This window comes from Salvelinus fontinalis, chromosome 1 (genome assembly GCF_029448725.1).
Source record: "Salvelinus fontinalis isolate EN_2023a chromosome 1, ASM2944872v1, whole genome shotgun sequence".
Taxonomy (NCBI): Eukaryota; Metazoa; Chordata; class Actinopteri; order Salmoniformes; family Salmonidae; genus Salvelinus; species Salvelinus fontinalis.
Window position 1 is genome coordinate 30,174,954 of NC_074665.1, and position 27,301 is coordinate 30,202,254.

At 43.3% G+C, this 27,301-nt stretch overlaps 1 protein-coding gene and 1 non-coding gene across 2 annotated transcripts; one reads left to right on the top strand and one right to left on the bottom strand.

Annotated features, from left to right (window-relative positions):
• Window positions 1–820: 820 nt before the first annotated feature.
• Window positions 821–13,199, bottom strand: haao (3-hydroxyanthranilate 3,4-dioxygenase). The gene is made up of 10 exons (XM_055918485.1): window positions 12,978–13,199; window positions 12,550–12,628; window positions 10,901–10,984; window positions 10,654–10,760; window positions 8,801–8,890; window positions 8,656–8,699; window positions 2,595–2,740; window positions 1,647–1,715; window positions 1,397–1,479; window positions 821–1,163 (listed from the first exon to the last, which is right to left on the bottom strand). The coding sequence occupies exons 1-10, from the start codon at window positions 13,064–13,066 to the stop codon at window positions 1,091–1,093; spliced, it is 864 nt and encodes a 287-aa protein (XP_055774460.1). The 5' UTR covers window positions 13,067–13,199; the 3' UTR covers window positions 821–1,090.
• Window positions 13,200–25,382: 12,183 nt separating this feature from the next.
• Window positions 25,383–25,476, top strand: trnai-uau (transfer RNA isoleucine (anticodon UAU)). Its single transcript has 2 exons — window positions 25,383–25,420; window positions 25,441–25,476. It is a non-coding gene; the product is annotated as a tRNA-Ile (tRNA).
• The last annotated feature ends 1,825 nt before the right edge of the window (window positions 25,477–27,301 follow it).

Here is a 27,301-nt window from a genome sequence, read left to right on the forward strand (position 1 = left end):
ACTAGACAAAACATTAAGAACAGCTAGCCTTAAATTAGCTTGGTCACAAAAGTCAGAAAAGCAATACAATTAATCTTCGGATGTTTATACTCACGCGACTCCCAGTTACACAATAAATGTAATATTTTTGTTCGATAAAGATTTGTTTTATAACCAAAAACTGCCATTTGGTTTGTGCGTTATGTTCAGAAAACAACAGGCTCGTTCCGGTCCTGAAGGGCAGACGAGGGCAGACGAAAATTCCAAAAAGTATCCGTAATGTTCGTAGAAACATGTCAAAGGTTTTTTATAATCAATCCTCAGGTTGTTTTTAACATACATAATCGATAATATTTCAACCGGACGGTAACCTATTCAGTACTACAGAGAAAGAAAATGTCAAGCTTCATCTCGCGCGCAGGAACTAATCAAAGGACACCTGACGCGTTTTGAAAGATCTCGCTCATTTTTCAAAATAAAAGCTTGAAACTATGTCTAAAGCCTGGTCACAGCCTGAGGAAGCCATTGGAAAAGGAATCTGGTTGATACCCCTTTAAATGGAGGAGGGGCAGGCAACGGAACAGGGATCTTTCCAAATATAAGGCACTTCCGGGTTGGATTTCCTCAGGTTATCGCCTGCAAAATCCGTTCTGTTATACTCACAGACAATATTTTGACAGTTTTGGAAACTTTAGAGTGTTTTCTATCCTAATCTGTCAATTATATGCATATTCTAGCATCTACACCTGAGAAATAGTCCGTTTACCTTGGGAACGTTATTTTTCCAAACATAAATATTCTGCCCCCTAGCTGAAAGAGGTTAATTCCGAAAGCATGAAAATATTCTGCAACTTAATCAAGTTTATTATTTAAATGACGTTTGTGAAGATGTTCTATTACAATTTGTTCTGAAAATAACAAATAGTTTTACTCCCTGTTTTACTCTACCTCTCCATATCTGATCTTTGAGTTCATTACAGAGAGTTATTCTTCAACGTAATTTATGACAGGGATATAATCATGCTCTCTGTAGCAAAAGAGCATACAATCTCTTTTGCTGACCCTCCTTTTTCCTTGTGTGTCACAGAAGAGAGTGTGTCGTCATCAGAGGTCATGCACGCTTCCTCTCTGGGTTCTGAGCGACAAACAGGGAAACGCTCCCCTCAGCCCGACTCCATTGGTACCTGCAGCATAGAAATCAGACAAATACAAAGTCAAACAGATTCCTCTATCGAACCACAAAATAACAGCATCTACTGTATCTGACAGACAGGTGCCTAACTTCTCTTTTCTTGTGTTGCTTGAATTCAACCTTTTTTTCCTCAAAAGCCATTTCTTGGGGTCATTCACAAACATGCACACATCCCCTCAATCGTCTTTTTCCTTCTCTTATTATTATACTCATCATCCCACTCACTGGCTGTGTCCAGGAATGAGTAGACTGTCTCCTGTGGATAGAGGGAACTCTTGGCCATCCAGAGTCACCTGGGAGCATCCCTCCTGATAGAGGAAGAGAGGGTGAGCGTGAGACAAAGTGCAAATAGACAGAGGGAAGCAGATAGATGTAAAGGAAGAGAGAGAAATGGCACAAATTGAAATAAATAATGAAGGTGTGATAACATGAAAGAAATGCAAATACTCTAATAGAGTAGTAATAGGAGACATACCTGCTGCCATATCCAGACATCAGTTTCTCGTTCACAAGCCTCTGTCTGCCCGGGCCCATACAGGAGGGTCTGTCACAGAGTAGTAGAAGAAACATCTGATATGAAACAATTAGGACTGATAAACCAGTCCTAATTGAATTATAGCTCACTTCCCTCCTACTACAACAATGAGCAGCATAATCAACACACAAACGAGCAACATGTATTCAACTTTCAATATTACCGAGTCATGAGTTTGAATCAGTGGGGCGCTCAGTCTAGACTGAGTCTAGAGTCTTCTCTCTTTCTCTCTTTCTTTCTCTCTCGGAGGACCTGAGCCCTAGGACCATGCCTCAGGACTACCTGGCATGATGACTCCTTGCTGTCCCCAGTCCACCTGGCCGTGCTGCTGCTCCAGTTTCAACTGTTCTGCCTGCGACTATGGAACGCTGACCTGTTCACCGGACATGCTACCTGTCCCAGACCTGCTGTTTTCAACTCTCTAGAGACCGCAGGAGCGGTAGAGATACTCTTAATGATCGGCTATGAAAAGCCAACTGACATTTACTCTTGAGATGCTGACTTGCTGCACCCTCGACAACTACTGTGATTATTACTATTTGACCATGCTGGTCATTTATGAACATTTGAACATCTTGGCTATGTTCTGTTATAATCTCCACCCGGCACAGCCATAAGAGGACTGGCCACCCCTCACAGCCTGGTTCCTCTCTAGGTTTCTTCCTAGGTTTTGGCCTTTCTAGGGAGTTTTTCCTAGCCACCGTGCTTCTATACCTGTATTGCTTGCTGTTTGGGGTTTTAGGCTGGGTTTCTGTACAGCACTTTGAGATATCAGCTGATGTAAGAAGGGCTATATAAATACATTTGATTTGATCGCTTTGAAAGGTCTCAATCGATGTGAAAGGTCAGAGAAATAACTAAGTTATAATTGGGATATGGCAGGGTCACCTCTGTCTCAAACTGGGCGCCAAACATGTCAATGGTGCGTCCACTGGCCAGGGAGGGTTGCTGTTTTTCCACCCAGTCTCTGAAGTTGAAGGGGGTCATCACATGCATGGTGTTCATGGGGAAGGGAGGCTGTCTGAAGACCTCATCTAGACAAACAGAGGCAGGAATGCATCTCAGTGTGATACAGTATGCACTACGATAGCACATAAAATGATAACACATAGGACAGGAATGGGTGTGGCAGAAGAGTCATAATTAGTTAGTTAATTAACATAGATAATTAAGATGTCTTATCTACATAATATGCTTATATGCTATGCTTGTTATTATAACATATCCCTTTGGACTCTGGTGTTGGCAGTTGCACTTCCTCCCTCAGCTGGGGCTCAGTCACCTGGGGCCCAGAGAGGGGTGAAGTCAGGCTTGTCTATCACATGTCTCTGGTGCTGTGCAGAATATCAGAAGGAGAAGAGGACAGGAGGGAACATTGTCTTCATATGTGAACGTGTCTTACCTATTCTAAACCATGTGAAGGGATGGTGTGATTAATGGGGAACTAATTAGTTGTCTCCACACCGTCTGTGCACCAGTCACTCCCTCTTTTGGCCTTGGGGGAGATAAGGTTTGAGACAAGATGTGTGGGGTAGTGTCTGGAACCATTGTATGTCATCTCTGATGTTGCACTTATCCTGGGGTAGGTGACCTAGAGGCCCTTGCCGGACGTCGGAGCAGACGCTTCTCCTTACCCCGGCATGCTAACTTTAAACGGTGTGTCTCCCGCGTGCTAGCGTAGCAACATATAGCCCAAGGCTTCCCTGTTCCATCTATTGCTGCACACTGGACCCTATGATCACTTGGCTACATAGCTGATGCCTGCTGGACTGTTCATTTATCACGCTCCACCATTTTGTTAACCTTTGTTTATCTGTCGTCCCTAGCCCCGAACTCAGGCCCTGTGTGTAGTTAACCGACCCCCTCTGCCCATTCAACGCCATTTTACCTGTTGTTGTTGTCTTAGCTGATTAGCTGTTGTTGTATTGCCCATGTTGTCTTAGCTAGCTCTCCCAATCAACAACTGTGATTGCTTTATGCCTCGCTTTATGTCTCTCTCAAATGGCAATATGCCTTGTATACTGTTGTTTAGGATAGTTATCATTGTTTTAGTTTACTGCGGAGCCCCTAGTCCCACTGTACATGCCTCAGATACCTCCTTTGTCCCACCTCCCACACATGCGGTGATCTCACCCAGTATACCCAGCGTGTCCAGAGATGCAACCTCTCTTATCATCACTCAGTGTCTGGGCTTACCTCCACTGTACCCACACCCTACCATACCCCTGTCTGCACATTATGCTCTGAATCTATTCTACCACGCCCAGAAATCTGCTCCTTTTATTCCTTGTCCCCAACGCTCTAGGCGACCAGTTTTGATAGCCTTTAGCCGTACCCTCATCCTACTCATCCTCTGTTCCCCGGGTGATGTGGAGGCTAACCCAGGCCCTGCGTGTCCCCAGGCACTCTCATTTGTTGACTTCTGTAATTGAAAAAGCCTTGGTTTCATGCATGTTAACATCAGAAGCCTCCTGCCTAAGTTTGTTTTACTCACTGCTTTAGCACACTCCGCCAACCCTGATGTCCTTGCCTTGTCTGAATCCTGGCTTAGGAAGGCCACCAAAAATTCTGAGATTTCCATACCCAACTATAACACTTTCCGTCAAGATAGAACTGCCAAAGGGGGAGGAGTTGCAATCTACTGCAGAGATAGCTTGCAAAGCTCTATGCACAAACAGTTCGAGCTTCAAATTTAAAAAAATGTATCTCTCCAGAAATAAGTCTCTCACTGTTGCCGCCTGTTATAGACCCCCCTCAGCTCCCAGCTGTGCCCTGGACGCCCTATGTGATTTGATTGCCCCCCATCTATCTTCAGATTTTGTTCTGTTAGGTTATCTAAACTGTGATATGCTTAACACCCCTTGCATTCCTTCAATCAAAGCTTGATGCCCTCAATCTCACACAAATTTCAAAGGAAACCACCAGGTACAACCCTAAATCCGTAAACATGGGCATCCCCACAGATATTATCCTGACCAACTTGCCCTCCAAATACACCTCTGTTGTTTTCAATCAGGATCTCAGCGATCACTGCCTCATTGCCTGCATCCGCTATGGGTTCGCGGTCAAACGACCACCCCTCATCACTGTCAAACGCTCCCTAAAACACTTTTGTGAGCAGGCCTTTCTAAATGACCTGGCCCAGGTATCCTGGAAGGATATTGACCTCATCCCGTCAGTCGAGGATGCCTGCTCGTTCTTTAAAAGTCATTTCCTCACCATCTTAAATAAGCATGCCCCTTTCAAAAAATGTAGAACTAAGAACAGATATAGCCTTTGGTTCACTCCAGACCTGACTGCCCTTGACCAGCACAAAAAAATCCTGTGGCGGACTGCACTAGCATCGAATATTGCCTGCGATATGCAACTGTTCAGACAAGACAGGAACCAATACACACAGTCAGTCAGGAAAGCAAAGGATAGCTTTTTCAAACATAAATTTGCATCCTGTAGCTCTAACTTCAAAACGTTTTGGCACACTGTAAAGTCCATGAGAACAAGAGCACCTCCTCCCAGCTGCCCACTGCACTGAGGCTAGGTAACACGGTCACCACCGATAAATCCATAAAAATCGAAAATTTCAATAAACATTTCTCTACGGCTGGCCATGCTTTCCTCCTGGCTACCCCAACCCCGGCCAACAGCTCCGCACCCCCCGCAGCTACTTGCCCGAGCCTCCCCAGTTTCTCCTTCACCCAAATCCAGATAGCAGATGTTCTGAAAGAGCTGCAAAACCTGGACCCGTACAAATCAGCTGGGCTAGAAAATCTGGACCCTCTCTTTCTAAAATTATGCGCCGCCATTGCTGCAACCCCTATTTGTCCAAGATCCCTTAAGATTGGAAAGCTGCCGCGGTCATCCCCCTCTTCAAAGGGGGGGACACTCTAGACCCAAACTGTTATAGACTAAACCCATCCTGCCCTGCCTTTCTAAATTCTTCGAAAGCCAAGTTAATAAACAGATCACTGACCATTTCGAATCCCACCGTACCTTCTCCGCTGTGCAATCTTGTTTCCGAGCTGGTAATGGGGGCACCTCAGCCACTTTCAAGGTACTAAACAATATCATAACCGCCATCGATAAAAGACAGTACTGTGCAGCCGTCTCCATCGACCTGGCCAAGGCTTTCGACTCTGTCAATCACCGTGTTCTTATCGGCAGACTCAATAGCCTTGGTTTCTCAAATGACTGACTCGCCTGGTTCACCAACTACTTCACAGACAGAGTTCATTGTGGCAAATCGGAGGGCCTGTTGCCCGGACCTCTGGCAGTCTCTATGGGGGTACCACAGGGTTCAATTCCCGGGACGACTCTTTTCTCTGTATATATCAATGATGTTGCTCTTGCTGCTGGTGATTCCCTGATCCACCTCTACGCAGACGACACCATTCTGTATACATCTGGCCCTTCTTTGGACACTGTGTTAACTAACCTACAAACTAGCTTCAATGCCATACAAGACTCATTCCGTGGCCTCCAACTGCTCTTAAACGCTAGTAAAATCAAATGCAAGCTTTTCAACCGATCGCTGCCCACACCCGCCCGCCCGACAAGCATCACTACTCTGGATAGTTCTGACCTAGAATACGTGGACAACTACAAATAGCTATGTGTCTGGCTAGACTGTAAACTCTCCTTCCAGACTCATATCAAACATCTCCAATCCAAAATTAAATCTAGAATCGGCTTTCTATTTCGCAACAAAGCCTCCTTCACTCACGCCGCCAAACTTATCCTAGTAAAACTGACTATCATACCGATCCTCGACTTCGGTGATGTCATCTACAAAATAGCTTCCAATACTCTACTCAGCAAATTAGATGTAGTCTATCACCGTGCCATTTGTTTTGTTACCAAAGCCCCTTATACCACCCACCACTGCGACCTGAATGCTCTAGTCGGCTGGCCCTCGCTACATATTCATCGCCAGATCCACTGGCTCCAGGTCATCTATAAGTCTATGCTAGGTAAAGCTCCGCCTTATCTCAGCTCACTGGTTACGATAACAACACCAACCCGTAGCACGCTTTTCAGCAGGTATATCTCACTGGTCATCCCCAAAGCCAACACCTACTTTGGCCGCCTTTCCTTCCAGCTCTGCTGCCAGTGACTGGAACGAATTGCAAAAATTGCTGAAGCTGGAGACTTACATTTCCCTCACTAACTTTAAACATCAGCTATCTGAGCAGCTAACCGATCGCTGCAGCTGTACATAGTCCATCTGTAAATAGCCCACCAAATCTACCTACCTCATCCCCATATTGCTTTTATTTATTTTGCTGCTCTTTTGCACACCAGTATCACTACTTACACAGCATCATCTGCTCATCTATCACTCCAGTGTTAATCTGCTAAATTGTAATTACTTTGCTACTATGGCCTATTCATTTCCTTACCTCCTCATGCCATTTGCACACATATAATAAATAAAAACATCACCGGCAACAAGGTCGCCTATGGGCACAAACCCTCCGTCGCTGGACTAGACAGGAATGGCAAAAAGTGCTCTTCACTGACAAGTCGCGGGTTTGTCTCACCAGGGCTAATAGTTGGATTTGCGTTTATCGTCAAAGGAATGAGCGTTACACCGAGGCCTGTACTCTGGAGCGGAATCGATTTGGAGGTGCAGGGTCCGTCATGGTCTGGGGGCGGTGTGTCACAGCATCATCGGACTGAGCTTGTTGTCATTGCAGGCAATCTCAACGCTGTGCGTTACAGGGAAGACATCCTCCTCCCTCATGTGGTACCCTTCCTGCAGGCTCATCCTGACATAACCCTCCAGCATGACCATGCCACCAGTCATATTGCTCGTTCTGTGCGTGATTTCCTGCAAGACAGGGATGTCACTGTTCTGCCATGGCCAGCGAAGAGCCCGGATCTCAATCCCATTGAGCACATCTGGGACCTGTTGGATTGGAGGGTGAGTACTACGGCCATTCCCCTCAGAAATTTCCGTGCAGGTGCCTTGATGGAAGAGTGGAGTAACATCTCACAGCAAGAACTGGCAAATCTGGTGCTGTCCACGAGGAGGAGATGCACAGCAGTACTTAATGCAGCTGCTGGCCACACCAGTTACTTTTGATTTTGACCACCCCCTTTGTTCAGGGACACATTATTCAATTTCTGTTAGTCACATGTCTGTGGAACTTGTTCAGTTTATGTCTCAGTTGTTGAATCTTGTTATGTTCATACAAATATTTACGCGTTAAGTTTGCTTAAAAATTAACGGTTGACAGTGAGAGTTTATTTTTTTGCTGAGTTTATTTTTAGTTTATTTATTATTATAAAAAAAATTGTGGGGGGGGGGCTGTGTGGGTCTTAACTTACTCTTTAGAGTTAGAATAGTAGAATACACAAGGTGAAATTTCTAAATTTGGTTGTGCATCAGCAGTCACTCAATTAGCCCATATTAGCTAACATTTTTGGGGATTGGTAAATTTGTCTAGCGGCCAGCTATGTAAACCTGTAGTAAGCATGGTCGAATGACTGACCAGGGTGGGCCCATTGATCATCAGTTCTCATATTAAAAACTGCAAACATTTGCCTCTACCCTATGGCAAAATGTGTAGACTTGCAGGAAAGTAGCTGTAAAACTGCAAAAAATACATCTGCCCCATGGCAAAATGAGTAGAATTGCATAAAATGAGTTTATAAAAATGCAAAGTCTTCTCTCCCCCCATGGCGTACTCAGATCCACGAGCCACTGTGGCCATTTAAGATGAGTTAAGTTTTTTTGTGGTCCCCATCCCCATGAAAGTTGCCCAGGGCTCTCGGGTAGTGGGATACACCAGCACAGCAAAATATCTACAGACCCAACGTAAAACCACACAAAAATAAAAGGTGGGAAAATCAGGACATAATGCATTTTCAGTCAATAGAGTGCCAAACTGATGTCAACCTCTTGAAGCTCACCAATCCCTTTGTGTTATTTTGTGAGATGGGGACTCACCTGGGTTTGGCTTGCCTGTTCTGTGCTGCTCCGACGCAAAAAACCTGAGAAACACAGCATCAGCTGAGTATAACACTGCTGAGGACTAATGTCCATTGCAAAGTGTTGTTTCATGCCAGACTAAAATAAATGATATAAGTCTCACTCTTGAATCACAGGCACCAGCTGGGTCCCCAGGTTTTCACAGTAAAACCATCTCTCAAAAAGGGTGTCTGAAGTGTTGTCCACATAGTACCTGAAACCACAAACAGCCAGGCTTTCATTCAATCTTTCTCTCTCACCCCTCTCGCCCTCTTTCGTGCTCTCTCTCTTGTAAGGGGGTCAAGGAGAAGAGGACGTGAGGCATGAACAGTTGAAGTCGGACGTTTACATACACTTAGGTTGGAGTCATTAAAACTTGGTTTTCAACCACACCACAAATTTCTTGTTAACAAACTATAGTTTTTGCAAGTCGGTTAGGACATCTACTTTGTGCATGACACAAGTAATTTTCCAACAATTGTTTACAGACAGATTATTTCACTTATAATTCACTGTATCACAATTCCAGTGGGTCAGGAGTTTGCATACACTAAGTTGACTGTGCCTTTAAACAGCTTGGAAAATTCCAGAAAATTATATCATGGCTTTAGAAGCTTCTGATACGCTAATTGACATCATTTGAGTCAATTGGAGGTGTACCTGTTGATGAATTTCAAGGCCTACCTTCAAAACTCAGTGCCTCTTTGCTTGACATCATGGGAAAATCAGAAGAAGGCCTCAGAAAGAAAATTGTAGACCTCCGCGAGTTTGGTTCATCCTTGGGAGCAATTTCCAAACGCCTGAAGGTACCACGTTCATCTGTACAAACAATAGTATGCAAGTATAAACACCATGGGACCACGCAGCCGTCATACCACTCAGGAAGGAGACGCGTTCTGTCTCCTAGAGATGAACATACTTTTCTGAGAAAAGTGCCAATCAATCCCAGAACAACAGCAAACAACCTCGTGAAGATGCTGAAGGAAACCGGTACAAAAGTATCTGTATCCACAGTAAAATGAGTCCTATATTGACATAACTGCTCCAAAACCGCCATAAAAAAGCCAGACTACGGTTTGCGACTACACATGGGGACAAAAATTTTACTGTTTGGAGAAATGTCCTCTGGTCTGATGAAACAAAAATAAACCTGTTTGACCATAATGTAGGAAAAAGGGGGAGGCTTGCAAGCCGAAGAACACTATCCCAACAGTGAGGCATGGGGGTGGCAGCATCATGTTGTGGGGGTGCTTTGCTGCAGGAGGGACTGGTGCACTTCCCAAAATAAATGGCATCATGAGGGAGGAAAATGATGTGGATATATTGAAGCACCATCTCAAGACATCAGTCAGGAAGTTAAAGCTTGGTCGCAAATGGGTCTTCCAAATGGACAATCACCTCAAGCATACTTTCAAAGTTGTGGCAAAATGGCTTAAGGACAACAATGTCAAGGCATTGGAGTGGCCATCACAAGGCCCTGACCTCAATCCCATAGAACATTTGTGGGAAGAACTGAAAAAGCGTGTGCGAGCAAGGAGGCCTATAAACCTGACTCAGTTACACCAGCTCCTTCATGAGGATTGGGCCAATATTTACCCAACTTATTGTGGGAAGCTTGTGGAAGGCTACCCGAAACATTTGACCCAAGTTAAACAATTTAAAGGCAATGCTACCAAATACTAATTGAGTAAACTTCTGACCCACTGGGAATATGATGAAAGAAATAAAAGCTGAAATAAATCATTATTTCTACTATTATTCTGACATTTCACATTCTTAAAATAAAGTGGTGATCCTAACTGACCTAAGACAGGGTATTTTTACTGGGATTAAATGTCAGAAATTGTGAAAAACTGAATTTAAATGTATTTGGCTAAGGTGTATGTAAACTTCCGACTTCAACTGTAGATGGAGAAAGATTGTGTCAGAAGAGTGAGATACAGGAAAAGGATAAGATGACATGGTGGATGGTGATACCTTAAACAGTCTGTCTCTGACTGAAGCCTCCTCCTCTCCACCACCAGCCCTACAGTGTTAGCCAGTCTCTGGGGGGAGTGGGGGATCCGAGCTGGGAGCAGAAACATCTGAGGACCACAGAAGGACATGGGGTGTGTATGACACAAACACGAATGTAACGAATCTGCATAGCTTGATATGGCACTGTCACTTATGTTAAACAGTGGGCTTCGTGAGACAATCTTGGAATGAATGGCATTTCTCTCACCTCTCCCTCGCGGATACGCACATCCTTATGTTTGCCATTCTCAACCAACTTCAGACACATCTCCCCTTTCACCTGGTAAAAGAGCTGCACAAAAAAAAAGACAGGGAGAGGATATGACAGTGAAAAGCAATGACTACGGACTAGAAAAGGTACAGATACAAGATACAGAGGATGTCTTCAGCTTCAAATCACAGCCAATAGTCCTCACTGTGACATGAATGTGCTTATGCTGACCTCCAGTGGCTAGATTATGTTATTGAAAATGCAATTACAGTCCTTTGCTTTGTGCTGTAATGTCACCCTTTACACAGTACGAGATAAGGGTGTAGATGATTTGTGAAGCTTATATGTCGTACTTATGAAGACTTTATTTATGCTATATAAAGCCTTTATAAATTCTAGTTTGTTTAAAGTGGGACATTCTCATGCTACCAAAGATAAAAAAGAGAAACACTTGAACAGGAATTTACTTTGGGCTTCAACTAGACAAATAGCCAGAGCAAATAGTGGTGACCAAAAGGTGACAGTGCAACATTCTTGTGGAATTTGTCCCTATGGTGGTAGGAAGAACTCACTGAGTTTATGTGACAGTATGGAAATGAAACACTTAGAAACAGAACAAAAAGACTAAACGACTCTGGCAACCGAACCAATAGAACGTACGACCAGCCTGCTTGGGTAGTAACCTTAGATTTGTGTCGGGACTATATCTCGTGGAAAGATGAAATAGTATGAATAAATTCATCAAAATAAAGTTTTTAATGAAAATATGTCAATCATAATTTGAATATGTTGATAACCTATTGTATAAAAGTGATAATGCCCTTGAGGCCGGGGTTTGGAGGATATACTCAACTTTGTCTCGGGCCTAACAACCCCAGTGCCAATATATCCTCCGAACACCGGCTTCTTGGGCATTATCACAGAGTGCCTGGCACATGTGTGAGGAAAGATAATACTGTGGCTGAGTGACTGCTAACTAAATAGCATGGTAGTTTCCTTGCATTTGTTGCCTACTTTCAGATAGGGACATTGCATAGGAATTCTATCTCGTAGGTTTTGAATACCATTTTCTGCACTATGAACGGTCACACAAACTCCACAGCATTTAGCCAATGTGATAGGTGATAGGAATAGTGGCATTGTAACGGCTTTCCTCCTCCTCTTCATCAGAAGAGGAGGAGCAGGGATCGAACCAAAATGCAGCTGAGTTTGTAGACATGATTTATTAAAGAAAAAACACGAAAACACGAACTTGACTAATAAACTAACAAAACAAATAAACGGTGTAGACAGATCTGAACGACGGACTCACATAACACACGAGAACGCACGAACAGGGAAAAAAGCCTACACATAAAAAACACTGAACAAACAAACCGAAACCAGTCCCGTGTGGCATAATGACATACACAAACACAGGAGACAATCACCCACCACTAACACTGTGAAAACACCTACCTAAATATGACTCCCAATTAGAGGAACGCCAAACACCCGCCTCCAATCAAGAGCCATACCAGGCAACCCATAAACCAACATAGAAACAGAAAACATAGAATGCCCACCAAACCTCACGTCCTGGCCAACTAACACATATAACAAACTAACAGAAATAGGTCAGGAACGTGACAGGCATTTTCTCTCACCTCCTCCCCTTCCTCTATGTGGTAGTCCTTTCTGCTGTTGGGACCTCCAACAAACATGATGTTCAGCTGAGAAAAATGCCTTGCGGAGAAAAATAATATAAGCATTCACTTTGCTCGAAATTCATTACCTTTGTCAATCTTTGCCAACATAGTGTAAATGATTACTATTGGACTATTGGACTAGTGTAGATAGTCAGGAGGTAAACAGTAATTGTTACAGCTCAACATGATACTAACATGGTCCCATTTTAAAATAACTACAAATGCTTTATATTAGCTTAAAGAGGATTTGTGAAGCATCTATGATGCATGATATATATAAAGTCTTCATAGTTCACTCTGTGAGTCATTACAAGTCTAGCGACACCAGAGTGTTCAACTTAAACTTAAACTATATGCAAATGAAACTAGCCCAGGCTGCTACTCACATGAGTTTGTTGCACACCGGTGGCAAAAAAGCCTTTTCATTCTCTGTAATCCATTTGTCCACGTTCACAACAAGGGGTTTGCCACTCATTATTGCAAACTGATGTCAAAATTGTGTGTTGAATCACTTAGTTCTGCTTTTTCTGTTTCAGAGCTTGATTGAGTTAAAGTCCATTGGATAGCTAGGGGAGGAGTCCAGCATGACGGTGAAAGGTTGCTTGCATTTCCACAATAATTAAACTAGTGGGTTTGTTGTGGGTGGTCATATAATAAAAAAGAGGAAACACAGTAAAGTGAAGTGATGAGGGGACGAGGAGGGGTGCACACGTATGAGGAAGCAGGAATCACGTGAGAATGAGCACCGCAGTCTCTGTAGTGTCATAGAATGAACATGAACAAACAATGCATATTATTAAAAGATACAATGAAATAAGTTGTATTTTTGTTTTTATAATGTTTCATAAACATACAGTACCAGTCAAAATTTTGGACACATCTACTCATTCCAAGATTTTTCATTATTTTTACTATTTTCTGAATTGTAGAATAATCAAAACTATGAAATAACACATATGGAATCATGTAGTAACCCAAAAAATATTAAACAAATCAAAATATTTTATATCTGAGATTCTTTAAAGTAGCCACCCTTTGCCTTGATGACAGCTTTGTACCCTCTTGGCATTCTCTCAACCAGGTTCATGAGGAATGCATTTCAATTAACAGGTGTGCCTTCTTAAAAGATCATTTGTGGAATTTCTTTCCTTCTTAATGCGTTTGAGCCAATCAGTTGTGTTGTGACAAGGTAGGGGTGGTATACAGAAGATAGCCCTATTTGGTAAAAGACCAAGTCCGTATTATGGCGAGAACAGATCAAATAAGCAAAGAGAAACTACAGTCCATCATTACGTTAAGACATGAAGGTCAGTTAATTGGAACATTTCAAGAACTTTGAACATTTCTTCAAGTGCAGTCGCAAAAAACATCAAGCCCTATGATGAAGCTGAAACTCATGAGGATAGCCACAGGAAAGGAAGACCCAGAGTTACCTTGTCTGCAGAGGATATGTTCATTAGAATTACCAGCCTCAGAAATTGCAGCCCAAATAAATGCTTCACAGAGTTCAAGAAACAGACACATCTCAACATCAACTGTTCAGAGGACTGTGTGAATCAGGCCTTCATGGTCGAATTGCTGCAAAGAAACCACTACTAAAGGACACCAATAAAAAGAGACTTGTTTGGGCCAAGAAACACGAGCAATGGACATTAGATCGGTGGAAATATGTCCTTTGGTCTGATGAGTAAAATTTGAGTTTTTTGGTTCCAACCGCCATGTTTTTGTGAGACGCGGAGCATGTGAATGGATTATCTCCGCATGTGTGGTTCCCACCGTGAAGCATGGAGGAGGAGGTGTGATGGTTTGGGGGTGCTTTGCTGGGTACACTGTCAGTGATTTATTTAGAATTCAAGGCACACTTAGCCAGCATGGCTACCACAGCATTCTGCAGTGATACGCCATTCCATCTGGTTTGCACTTAGTGGGAATCTCATTTGTTTTTCAACAGGACAATGACCCAAAACACACCTCCAGGCTGTGTCAGGGCTATTTGACCTAGGAGAGTGATGGAATGCTGCATCAGATGACCTGGCCTCCACAATAACCTGACCTCAACCCACTTGAGATTGTTAGAGATGAGTTGGACCACAGAGAGAAGGAAAAGCAGCCAACAAATGCTCAGCATATGTGGAAACTCCTTCAAGACTGTTGGAAAAGCATTCCAGTTGACTACCTCATGAATCTGGTTGAGAGAATGCCAAGAGGGTACAATACTATCAACAAGGCCAAGGGTGGCTACTTTGAAGAATATAAAATATGAAATATATTTAGATTGGTATAACACTTGTTTGGTTATTACATGATTTAATGTCTTCACTATTATAGAATGTAGAAATGTAGAAAAAGAAAGAAAAGAAAAACCTTTGAATGAGTAGGTGAGTCCAAACTTTTGACTGGTACTGTGTATGAATTGACTGTGTGTGTGTGTATGTTCAAACCGATACCCTACTGTTTTATTGGCTGAAGTCACCACCTTAAAATCCCCTTACTTTATCACATTATGTCAAGGTTCATAAGGACATACTATCCTGCTATCTGTTCTCACTACCTGGGTCCAGAGTTACGACACACAACTAGGTTGATGACATCAGAGGTCAGAGGTTAGGTTTCCTCATTGCACTCTTTAAGATGAATAGGGCAACCTCCTCAGCCCACCTCCACTGGTAACTAAGAAATACACAATATACTGTACTGTACTCTTCTTAATGTTCTCTTGTACTTCCTCAAACACTAGCATCTACTGTAAAATATTTTACTGTATTCTTACATATACATTTCAAACTCACTGGCTCTGTCAAGGAATGAGCAGACTTTCTCCTGAAGACTGAGGAGAATCTTGGCTAGAGTCATAGGAGGAGGACAAGGTGAGAGGTATAAAGAGAAAATGTGAGCAAAGTTGGCATAACAGCTAAGTTGCTGAGGAATGGTTCTAAGATACATGCGTGGGGAAGACACATACCACCTGCATATTCAGACATCCGTTTCTCTTCTGATCCCCTCAGTCTCTCCTGGCCCAGAGAGAAGGGTCTGTCATGGGTAGAGCAGGACAATATGACATCATCATCTTCACACACTCTCCAATAATAAACTTCCTGTTTCTCACAGATTGAATGGTACAGTACTGCATCTAATCAAGCCCCAGGTAACCTAAAGAGCAGTTTATCACAGTTTCCTTCCCCATTAATGTGTTAATGAGCTCCATCTCTCCACACTACATCCCCTCTCTGTCGATATCCTGGAGCTTGGCAGGAGTCACAGTCTGTTTTGGAGCTCAGTCTAGACATGTAATTGTTGCTGAAATCAGGTTTGTTCTTGTTAGCCTGCCTCCTTGGAGAGGAAGGTCATCTGGGAAGGTCATCTGATTTATATCGGAAACCTATGGTAAAAATGGCCAATAGCTACAGTACCAGTCAAAAGTTTGGACACACCTACTTATTCAAGGGTTTTACTTATTTTTCCTATTTTATACATTGTAGAATAAAACTGAAGACATAAAAACTATGAAATAACACATATGGAATCATGTAGTAACCAAAAAAGTGTTAAACAAATCAAAATATGTTTAGATTCTTTAAAGTAGCCACCCTTTGCCTTGGTGACAGCTTTGCACACTCCTGGCATTCTCTCAACCAGCTTCCAACAGTCTTGAAGGAGTTCCCACATATGTGACCAACCAGCTCAATTCGGTCTTACAATAAGGCCAATAGCCTACAATAAGGAACATTTCCAGTTAAACAGAAAGTGTCCAGATAAATATTAGATGACGCTTACCCAGACACACTTGTATAAATTGATGGGTCATGTGAAAGAAATGCTATAAACCTATCCACATCTTGCCAAGTGGCTGGGTCTCTACAAAAGGTGTAAACGGTACAGCCAAATGGTTACTTGCATAGTAGCATAATCAGAAATAGAAAGTGTCAATATAAATATAATAATATACAGTAAGAACAATATCAATATCATTGATAGATTAGTTATATGCATACAATCAGGGGTAAAGTGGCTGAGCAGCAGGATACAAAAATAATAGTAGCAGCAACGTATGGCATGTGTGTTAGGAGAGTCATTTGAATAGAGGCACTGCAGACAGTGCTGATGACTGGTCTGTCCGAACCATGCATGAACAAGGGAATCTATATTCGGAGAGCCTGTTTCTGTCCTGCCCTTGACTTTGGTGCAGGGCATGTGATGTCCATAGCCTCTTCGTCACAAAACTCCCTGATCTTCTCAAAATGTTTGTCTTGCTGTGTCCAGTCCAGGCGGTGCTTGTAGACTATCTATGGGAGGAAGGATGTCAGCGTTGCGCAGCAGCTGAAACCTGGTCCTGACTGAGTCCGAACGCTCCTTGACGACAACAACACCAGGCTCCAGAGCATCGAAGCTGTGAAACAGGAAATAACATCAAAATCGAGACGACATTACAACCTAGGACAACATCAATTCACCTCTCATGTTTAGATAAGAAGAATAACCTCATACAATGCAATGAAAATGATATTCACCTGAAGTGCTAGTACTGCTTGAACTGTGGCAGCGGCCTGAAGTACAGAGTCAGGTGTTGTTGCCAGCCATAGCTTTCTACCAGCACTACCATCCTCCAGTCCAACCAGCTGTGGGATGTTGACCCCGTCACAGTGCTGTCCTTCACAACACCAGAAATCGCAGACAAAGTGTTCACTTTGGTCTTTCTGAAGCGCTGCTTGACGAGGCCAAAGCACCAGTCGGGGGCAAACTTGGTGTGGCACGTGATCAGGAAGTGAAGGTCCAGACTGTGGTGGAGCTTGTGCATGTTCCGCCAGGCACAATACCAGAGCACTAACTTGTTCTTGTTTTGGCCACTGCAGTTGCAAGCAGTTAGAAAGTAGATGGGACTTGGCTGCATAGTGTCAGAAGGATAGTGCACCTGCAAACAACAAAAGAACATTAAGATGAGTTAATAAAATGTCATGTAAAACGTAACATCATTTTTTAATGCATCATTATCAGGTAAGTTTCACTTACCTACAAATGTGCAGAGCAGCAACACTGCATACAAAAACATCCTCTTGGTAACTGAAAGTTAAAATGATAACACACAGCCCGACTACATGTACCTCTGGGAAATACAGCAAAAAAACTTGATATCAATAAAAGTAGGTAAATTAAATAATAAAAACGTGTTGTTTATGCTTTACATACCAATTGTTGTCATCGATTTCTTGTAGACGCCACACTGCTGCTTTTGTCACATGGGATGGCAGCAGCTTTCCACCAAAGTGTTTGTGTCCTGGGTGGCGTCCTGGTAATACTATTGCATTATCTTCTGCGTGATTGTTGATGAAGTTCACCACTCGCTGCAAGTCCTCACGCTTAGGTGTAACCTGTGCTTGATTGGGCCAGCTCTCTTTTTGATGGGAGGCATTAGAACATTCTCCTTGTATGACTGGTGGAGGAGAGTCAGGCGTGTTCTCCTGATGCTGAAAGACAAATTCCAGATACAAATATTTTGGCATTATTATACAATAGATAGCCAGGTTTGTTTGATGGTGATTACGGCTATCTTGATGGGTCATGTAATCATCTTGCGAAGTGGAGTATTTTGTTTAGACATGCTAGCTAAACAATGAATCCTTATCCATGAAGTACTAGTGTTACAAACCGATTGTCATAGCTAGCTAAAGTTAACCAAATAGGTTCAATGTTAGCTAGCTAACATTCGACTATAACTAGCAATGCGAAAAGGCATTCTGAGATAACATTATTACACACATCATAAACGTAATGTTAGCTAGCAAGCCAGCCATTTAATGTCAGCTACCTAGCTAACAGTAAGCTTTAATTTGCAATGAAAACTACTTTCTGACAAAATTAGAAACGTATAATATCTGAAAATGTAGCTAGACTCTTACTCATATACATAGATGAATGCTTCACGGCAGACACTGACCGTGTGCAATGCCATAAGAATCATCTTAAACTAAATCCCCCACCCAAACTCTGACCATTTTACTCGCCCTAGCAGAGCTGGTTAGGCTGTTTTCATGTTATCCAAAGCGTTGGTGACTGTGTCTGTGCTCCTGGCAACAATTTAACTACGCTTTTTGCCGACATTTACTGACAATGGCCATATTGAACCGGCCATATTCAACAGGCGTTGAGCGTTCGTCAATTCCTCAGTTATTCTGCGCTCTGGCACACGCTCTGAAACAGTTGTTGCAGTGACGTGCTAATGAAATGGACACCTTTCTAACATTTTTATAGGCGATACATTTTTTTTAAAGCCACGTTAGACAGGATTACATACTGACCAGCTCAAACAGACAGAAGCGAGGTATATGGCAGACCACTGTTGGTTCTATACTACTGCTGCTCATTTCATGGCAAAGTTTGCAAATAACAAATAATAGATACAAATTAAATACTGTACTTCCTCAATATTTACAGTACGAGTCAAAAGTTTAGACACACCTACTCATTCCAGGGTTTTTCTTAATTTTTGCTATTTTCTACATTGTAGAACAATAATGAAGATGTCAAAACTATGAAATTACACATATGGAATCATGTAGTAACCAAAAAAAGTGTTGAAGGAGTTCCCACATGCTGAGCACTTGTTGGCTGCTTTTCCTTCACTTTGCGGTCCAACTCATCCCAAACCATCTCATTTGGGTTGAGGTCGGGTGATTCGAGGACAGATGATCTGATGCATCACTCTATCACTCTCCTTGATCAAATAGCCCTTACACAGCCTGGAGGTGTGTTCTGGGTCATTTTCTTGTTGAAAAATAAATGATAGTCCCACTAAGCACAAACCAGACGGGATGGCGTATCGCTGCAGAATGCTGTGGTAGCCATGCTGGTTAAGTGTACCTTGAATTCTAAATAAATCACTGACAGTGTCACCAGCAACGCACCCCCAAACCATCACACCTCCTCCTCCATACTTCAGGAACCAGGGAACCACACATGCGGATATCATCTGTTCACCTACTCTGCGTCTCACAAAGACACAGAGGTTGGAACCTAAAATCTCAAATTTGGGCTCATCAGACCAAAGGACAGTTTTCCACCGGTCTAATGTCCATTGCTCGTGTTTCTTGGCCCAAGCAAGTCTCTTCTTATTATTGATGTCCTTTAGTAAAGGTTTCTTTGCAGCAATTCGACCATGAAGGCCTGATTCACGCAGTCTCCTCTGAACAGTTGATGTTGAGATGTGTCTATTACTTGAACTCTGTGAAGCATTTATTTGGGCTGCAATTTCTAAGGCTGGTAACTCTAATGTACTTGTCCTCTGCAGCAGAGGCAACTCTGGGTCTTCCTTTCCTGTGAATGTCCTCATGAAAGCCAGTTTCATCATAGCGCTTTATGGTTTTGAAACACATTAAGAAGGAAAGAAATTCCACAAATTAACTCTTAACAAGGCACACCTGTTAATTGAAATGCATTCCAGGTGACTACTTCATGAAGCTGGTTGAGAGAATGCCAATAGTGTGCAAATGTAAAGGCTGTCGTTCTCCTCATCCTCGGAAGAGGAGAGGAGAGAAGGATCATCAGACCAAAATGCAGCTTTAGCGAAATAAGCCATCTTTTATTTAACACGACGATGGCAACACGAAAAAACAAAACACTTTCAAAAATACAAAACAAGAAAACGACGTAGACGAAACCTGAACATAAACTTACATAACTAAACGTAACACTTACGGACAGGAAACAGACTACATCGAAACGAAACGAACAACCGAACAGTTCCGTATGGTGCAAGACATAACACAGATACGGAAGACAATCACCCAACAAACAAACAGTGAGAACACCCTACCTAAATATGACTCTTAATTAGAGGAGAACGCAAAACACCTGCCTCTAATTAAGAGCCATACCAGGCAACCACAACCAACATAGAAACAGATAACATAGACTGCCCACCCAAAACACATGCCCTGACCTAAACACATACAAAAAACAACATAAAACAGGTCAGGACCGTTACAGAACCCCCCCTCAAGGTGCGAACGCCGGGCGCACCAGCACAAAGTCCAGGGGAGGGTCTGGGTGGGCAGTTGACCACGGTGGTGGCTCCGGCTCTGGACGCTGTCCCCACACCACCATAGTCACTCCCCGTTTCTGTCTTTCCCTCCCAATGACCACCCTAAAACTAACATCCCCTAAATAAACGGCCAGCACCAGGAGAAGGGGCAGCACCGGGACAAGGGGCAGCACCGGGACAAGGGGCAGCACCGGGACAAGGGGCAGCACCGGGACAAGGGGCAGCACCGGGACAAGGGGCAGCACCGGGACAAGGGGCAGCACCGGGACAAGGGGCAGCACCGGAACAAGGGGCAGCACCGGAACAAGGGGCAGCACCGGAACAAGGGGCAGCACCGGAACAAGGGGCAGCACCGGAACAAGGGGCAGCACCGGAACAAGGGGCAGCACCGGGACAAGGGGCAGCACCGGGACAAGGGGCAGCACCGGGACAAGGGGCAGCACCGGGACAAGGGGCAGGTCCCGGCTGATATACTCTGGCAGATCCTGGCTGAGGGACTCTGGCAGATCCTGACTGAACGGCTCTCGACGCTCATGGCTGGCTGACGGCTCTCGACGCTCATGGCAGGCTGACGGCTCTCGACGCTCATGGCAGGCTGACGGCTCTGGCTGCTCATGGCAGGCTGACGGCTCTGGCTGCTCATGGCTCTCTGACGGCTCTGGCTGCTCATGGCTCGCTGGCGGCTCTGGCTGCTCATGGCTCGCTGGCGGCTCTGGCAGATCCTGTCTGGTTGGCGGCTCTGGCAGATCCTGTCTGGTTGGCGGCTCTGGCAGATCCTGTCTGGTTGGCGGCTCTGGCAGATCCTGTCTGGCGGGCGGCTCTAGCGGCTCCTGTCTGGCGTGCGGCTCTAGCGGCTCCTGTCTGGCAGACGGCTCTGTAGGCTCATGGCAGACGGGCGGCTTAGCAGGCTCATGGCAGACGGGCGGCTTTGCAGGCTCATTGCAGACGGATGGCTCAGACGGCGCTGGTGAGACGGATGGCTCTGGCCGGATACGGCGCACTGTAGACCTGGTGCGTGGTGCCGGAACTGGAGGCACCGGGCTAAGGATAAGCACCTTCCTACTAGTGCGGGGAGCAGGGACAGGGCACACTATACTCTCAAAGTCCACTCTATACCTGATGCGAGGTACCGGCACTGGTGACACCGGGCTGAGGACAAGCACATCAGGATTAGTAGGGGGAGAAGATACAGTGTGTACAGGGCTCTGGAGACGCACAGGAGGCTTAGTGCGTGGTGCCGGAACTGGAGGCACCGAACTGGATACACGCACTACAGGGAGAGTGCGTGGAGGAGGAACTGGGCTCAGGAGACGCACTGGTAGCCTAGTGCGTAGTGTAGGCACTGTAGGTACTAGGCTGGGGCGGGGAGGTGGCACCGGAAATACCAGACCGTGGAGGCGTACTGGCACTCTTGAGCATTGAGCCTGCCCAACCTTACCTGGTTGAATGCTCCCGGTTGCCCGACCAGTGCGGGGAGGTGGAATAACCCGCACCGGGCTATGTAGGCGAACCGGGGAAACCATGCGTAAGGCAGGTGCCGTGTATGCCGGCCCGAGGAGACGCACTGGAGACCAGACGCGTTGAGCCGGCCTCATGACACCTGGCTCAATACCCAATCTAGCCCTACCAGTGCGGGGAGGTGGAATAACCCGCACTGGGCTATGCACTCGTACAGGAGACACCGTGCGCTCTACTGCGTAACACGGCGCCTGCCCGTACTCCCGCTCTCCACGGTAAGCCTGGGAAGTGGGCGCAGGTCTCCTACCTGCCCTTGGCCCACTACCTCTTAGCCCCCCCCAAGAAATTTTTGGGTGTTACTTACGGGCTTTTTGGGCTTCCGTGCCAGACGTGTTCCCTCATAACTCCGGTTCCTCTCTCCGGTAGCCTCTGCTCTCCTCAGTGCCTCCAGCTGTTCCCATGGACGGTGATTTACTTTAGCCCATGGTCCTTCTCCGTTAAATACTTGCTCCCAACTCCATAAGTCCTGTATACTTCCCCGTTGCTCCAAATTACGCTGCTTGGTTCTGGATTCTTGGTGGGTGATTCTGTAAAGGCTGTCGTTCTCCTCATCCTCGGAAGAGGAGAGGAGAGAAGGATCATCAGACCAAAATGCAGCTTTAGGGAAATAAGCCATCTTTTATTTAACACGACGATGGCAACACGAAAAAACAAAACACTTTCAAAAATACAAAACAAGAAAACGACGTAGACGAAACCTGAACATAAACTTACATAACTAAACGTAACACTTACGGACAGGAAACAGACTACATCGAAACGAAACGAAACGAACAACCGAACAGTTCCGTATGGTGCAAGACATAACACAGATACGGAAGACAATCACCCAACAAACAAACAGTGAGAACACCCTACCTAAATATGACTCTTAATTAGAGGAGAACGCAAAACACCTGCCTCTAATTAAGAGCCATACCAGGCAACCACAACCAACATAGAAACAGATAACATAGACTGCCCACCCAAAACACATGCCCTGACCTAAACACATACAAAAAACAACATAAAACAGGTCAGGACCGTTACAGCAAAGCTGTCATCAAGGCAAAGGGTGGCTACTTTGAAGAATCTCAAATATAAAATATATTTTGTTTACTACATGATTCCATACAGTATGTGTTATTTCATAGTTTTGATGTCTTCACTATTATTCTACAATGTAGAACATAGTAAATAGAAAGAAAAACGCTTGAATGAGTAGGTGTGTCCAAACTTTTGACTCGTAATATATGTTAAAGATCCTCCATCCATCAATCCATCCGATCCATCCAGATACAGACAAATGATTGATAAAGTTTGTGGATAAATTATGATGATCTGAATTCATGATGGCAATGTTGTATGGTTGTTGACATTTTGTATTGTGATCCTCCAATGAACTAGACCTATCATACATGTCTAGACTAGCAGTGTTTTCATTCTGTAATAAAAACATGAACATACTATTGCATGCAGCTAGCAAACACATATGGAAATGTCTGCTCTACATAAATTACAACCAACTAATTGCAGCATTACCGCAAAAATGGAAGAGGCAAGTGGAAGGGGAAGAAAGTAAGAAACTTGTCTGTCGACCCTGCATTAAAGACCAAAATTGTCTAAAGAAAATTGTGATATACTTTTTTATTTACCAGTTCAATTGAAGGAACAAAAAATTGATTGCATATATAGATTGCAAAATACTTGGGAAGAGATTTTTGTTGTACCGATGCCATGGCACATGGTTTATGAACTGATACACAAAACAACACTGGATTCAAAACTTTGAGTTTTTCTATTTAAATTATTATCTAAGATATTTGCAACCAATAGAATGTTATAAACTGTATGTATGGGGGATGCAACCATCCCAGCTCTGCAGATTTTGCTGTGAAGAGACAAAAACATTAGATCATTTGCTTTGGTACTGTCCATATGTAGCTTGTTTTTGGTCGCAGTTTCAGGAACGGCTGAAGAATTGCAACATTCACCTGGATGGAGCGAAATCTTCAAATAGCACTGCTGGGTTCAATAATATAATAATACTCTTAGCAAAAACGTTTATATTTAATTTACAATATGCAAAATCTATGAGCATAAATGTTTCAGAACTTTTGTGAAACAGCACAGTTGAAAGATATATGGCAAATATAAATCAAAACTGCATGGTGTTCAGAGATGGATGGGAGTGGTTGAGTGGAGCTGAAGGATGGGACTAAAAACAAACAAAAGATACTGTAAAATAATACTGTGCCTGTAAAATGTATTTAGTGTGTATGAACTGGAAGTAGAAGCCTGAGTGTTGTTGTCAATTAGTTTACTCAAATTAGGGGAGGGATGGTATGGTTTGGGGAAAATAATAAAGGAAAATATCTAGATTAAAAAAAAAAAATATATTTTATACAGTATATATTTACAAAAAATATATGGGGGATTGGAAATTATGCAGACAATTACATTGAAGCTGATATACCCACTAAAAAAATAAAATAATACAAAAAATTATATATATATAATATTTATTTTAAATTACTAGTACATACTACTACAACAAAGCAGACTTCCAAAAACAGGTTATTTTTATACAGGCAAAAGTGATGTCCTGTTATAGAGTAGGGTAGCCTTAAGAAAATGTTAACTGTTAGTCAATAGAGAATTATATGGTTTATACAAGAAGATCTTGGTACATGCAGAGACATCAAAACATCTGTAAAAGTTCAATTGAATATGAATCCTTACTGATAATCTCGATCGGTACCAATTCAGACAAACTGAGCATGCGTGAGAAATAAATTATGCGGAAGTCTCAATCTGGTACCCTGTAGCAGCCAGGATTTCAGATAGCATTAGCGCATTAGCAACCTGCTATGAAATGAACACTCATACTACAAGCACACAGTTGATCACTTTCCAGAGTAGGTGTCAAATACATACAGGCCAATATGGGGCAATACAACTAAGACACAATACACTCAACAACGGACAGCTATATCAATCCAGTAAGCAGTCCAGGCGAGCTAACGTTAGCTAGCTAGATTAGCTATCTTCAAACAACGCAAACGAGTGATTTGGCAAATCATTCATTTATCAGAGTTTAGTCAGATCTAGATCCGTTTCTATGCATGTTACTCTACGTTGCAAAACATAACACACAATATAATGATCGCTAAGTAAATCCGAATGTAAACTGGAGGAAGAGGAGCTAACACCCAGATCAGAGTGTTCATACACTGTATTGCTGAGCCAAAGTACCGGAGCTCCAGTGGCGCAATCGGTTAGCGCGCGGTACTTATATGACAGTACATTGTAGAGCTATGCCGAGGTTGTGAGTTCGAGCCTCACCTGGAGCAGTGTTTTTACTAAGAGAGCGATAGGTATTAGCCATTGAAGTTATATGAACATAGAATACGTTGACCATCCACGCAGTACCAAAACGGTCGGTGTCTGATAATTCGACAATTCAGCAGCATAGATAAAGAAGATACCCGGTATGAATTGTATTTTCCTGTCTGTAGCCTCAACCTAGTACATCATTTAAGCAGAGTACGTTATTTTAAAGATTCGTATTCTCATACAACAATTGGATGAATACGCTACAATTTCTTAGCAACATTTTATCATTAAAATATATTGATGCTGATTTATGTTGTGCTCGTGCACAGGGGTCAAGGGGAGCCTGATGATCACATTCACATCCCTGCCTGCTTCAAAATGAAATCATACAACAAAATACAGTAGCTATTATCCACACTCCCGTTGCAAGTTATCTTGCAGAGCACCTCAATGTGTAGGCATTTTTCTTGCCCTTTCCATCATAAGAGTATTGATATTCTGACTTCTATGTGAAATATTTTCATGATCAATGTTCTAGTTATTCTGTTTTTGTGTTATGATTTGGTGGGAGGACTTTGCTTATATAAACGTGCAAGTATAGTAGTATAGTGTTAGTTTTTAGCTAAAGTATAGTGTTAGTTTTTAGCTATAAATGTCAGAAGTGTATGTTTGTAGTGAACTCATACAGTATTTCATCAACTGAGCTGAAGTAGTTCCCTCTTATTATCTATAGGAGGCAGCATGAGTGACTTGCAGTTTAACTTCACTAGAGGGGTTGGTCTTTGATAATGAACTGCATTTGTTCTTGGACACGGTGAGAGTGACTGTAGTTGAGATTCTCTGGGATTCTCTGCCTCTAAACCCATTATGGGGGCTGAGTCACTGGCTTTCTGGTGCACTTCCATGCTGTCCCTAGGACTTTTGGCTATGAAAAGCCAACTGAGGTGCTGACCTGTTGCACCCTCTACAACCACTGTGATTATTATCTGACCCTGCTGGTCATCTATGAACGTTTGAACATCTTGGCCATGCACTGTTATAATCTCCACCCGGCACAGCCAGACGAGGACTGGCCACCCCTCAGAGCCTGGTTCCTCTCTAGGTTTCTCCCTAGGTTCCTGCCTTTCTAGGGAATGTTTCCTAGCCACCGTGCTTCTAAATCTGCATTACTAGCTGTTTGGGTTTTTAGGCTGGGTTTCTGTACAGCACTTTGTGACATCGGCTGATGTAAAAAGGGCTTTATAAATCAATTTGATTGATTGATTGAGGTAATCTACCAGATTACATTATAATGTTGTAGTTACTATACTCTATTTCTCTTGCCAGCCTGTAATGTCTTGTATCCAGTCCCACTGGGGGGCGCTGTTATCCATGCTATGAGTGGGGTGTACCGTCTCTGGTTACATCAATGAGGCTTGGTGGCTGGTATTGACTCGCTACGCCTCTTTATTTGAACAAAAACAGCATTTACACACAATTAATTGATTTATCATTCCCAACATTTATGTTTGTTTGAAATGTTCGAATGTTCTCCTGTACTGATTACGTGTGTGTGCGTGCGCTTGTCTGAGAAAAAGACGGTTACCAAAATAAACCGTCCATAATTTTAACATTACAATGCTTCCTGAACTTGATCAGAATGTTCTATACTAGTTGGATGTTAAATAAATGCAATAGGCTATTAAAACGTTGTGAAATATAAATGTTGCTGGGAAGAACATGTTGAACACCTGGACAAATGGATTAGGGGAATGTAAAAAAGCTGAAATTAAAACTCTCTAGGAATAGGCTTTAAGCTGTTATTTAGGTAGCACCTAATTCATTTAAACAACCTTATGTGAG

Excerpts from the sequence above, each read along its gene's own strand:
- haao (XM_055918485.1), bottom strand. The coding sequence starts at position 13,066 with ATGAGTGGCAAACCCCTTGTTGTGAACGTGGACAAATGGATTACAGAG. Across the intron at positions 10,761-10,900 it reads TGCGTATCCGCGAGGGAGAG|ATGTTTCTGCTCCCAGCTCG; the intron begins GTGAGAGAAATG and ends TGTGGTCCTCAG. Across the intron at positions 1,716-2,594 it reads GCGCCCAGTTTGAGACAGAG|ACCCTCCTGTATGGGCCCGG; the intron begins GTGACCCTGCCA and ends ACTCTGTGACAG.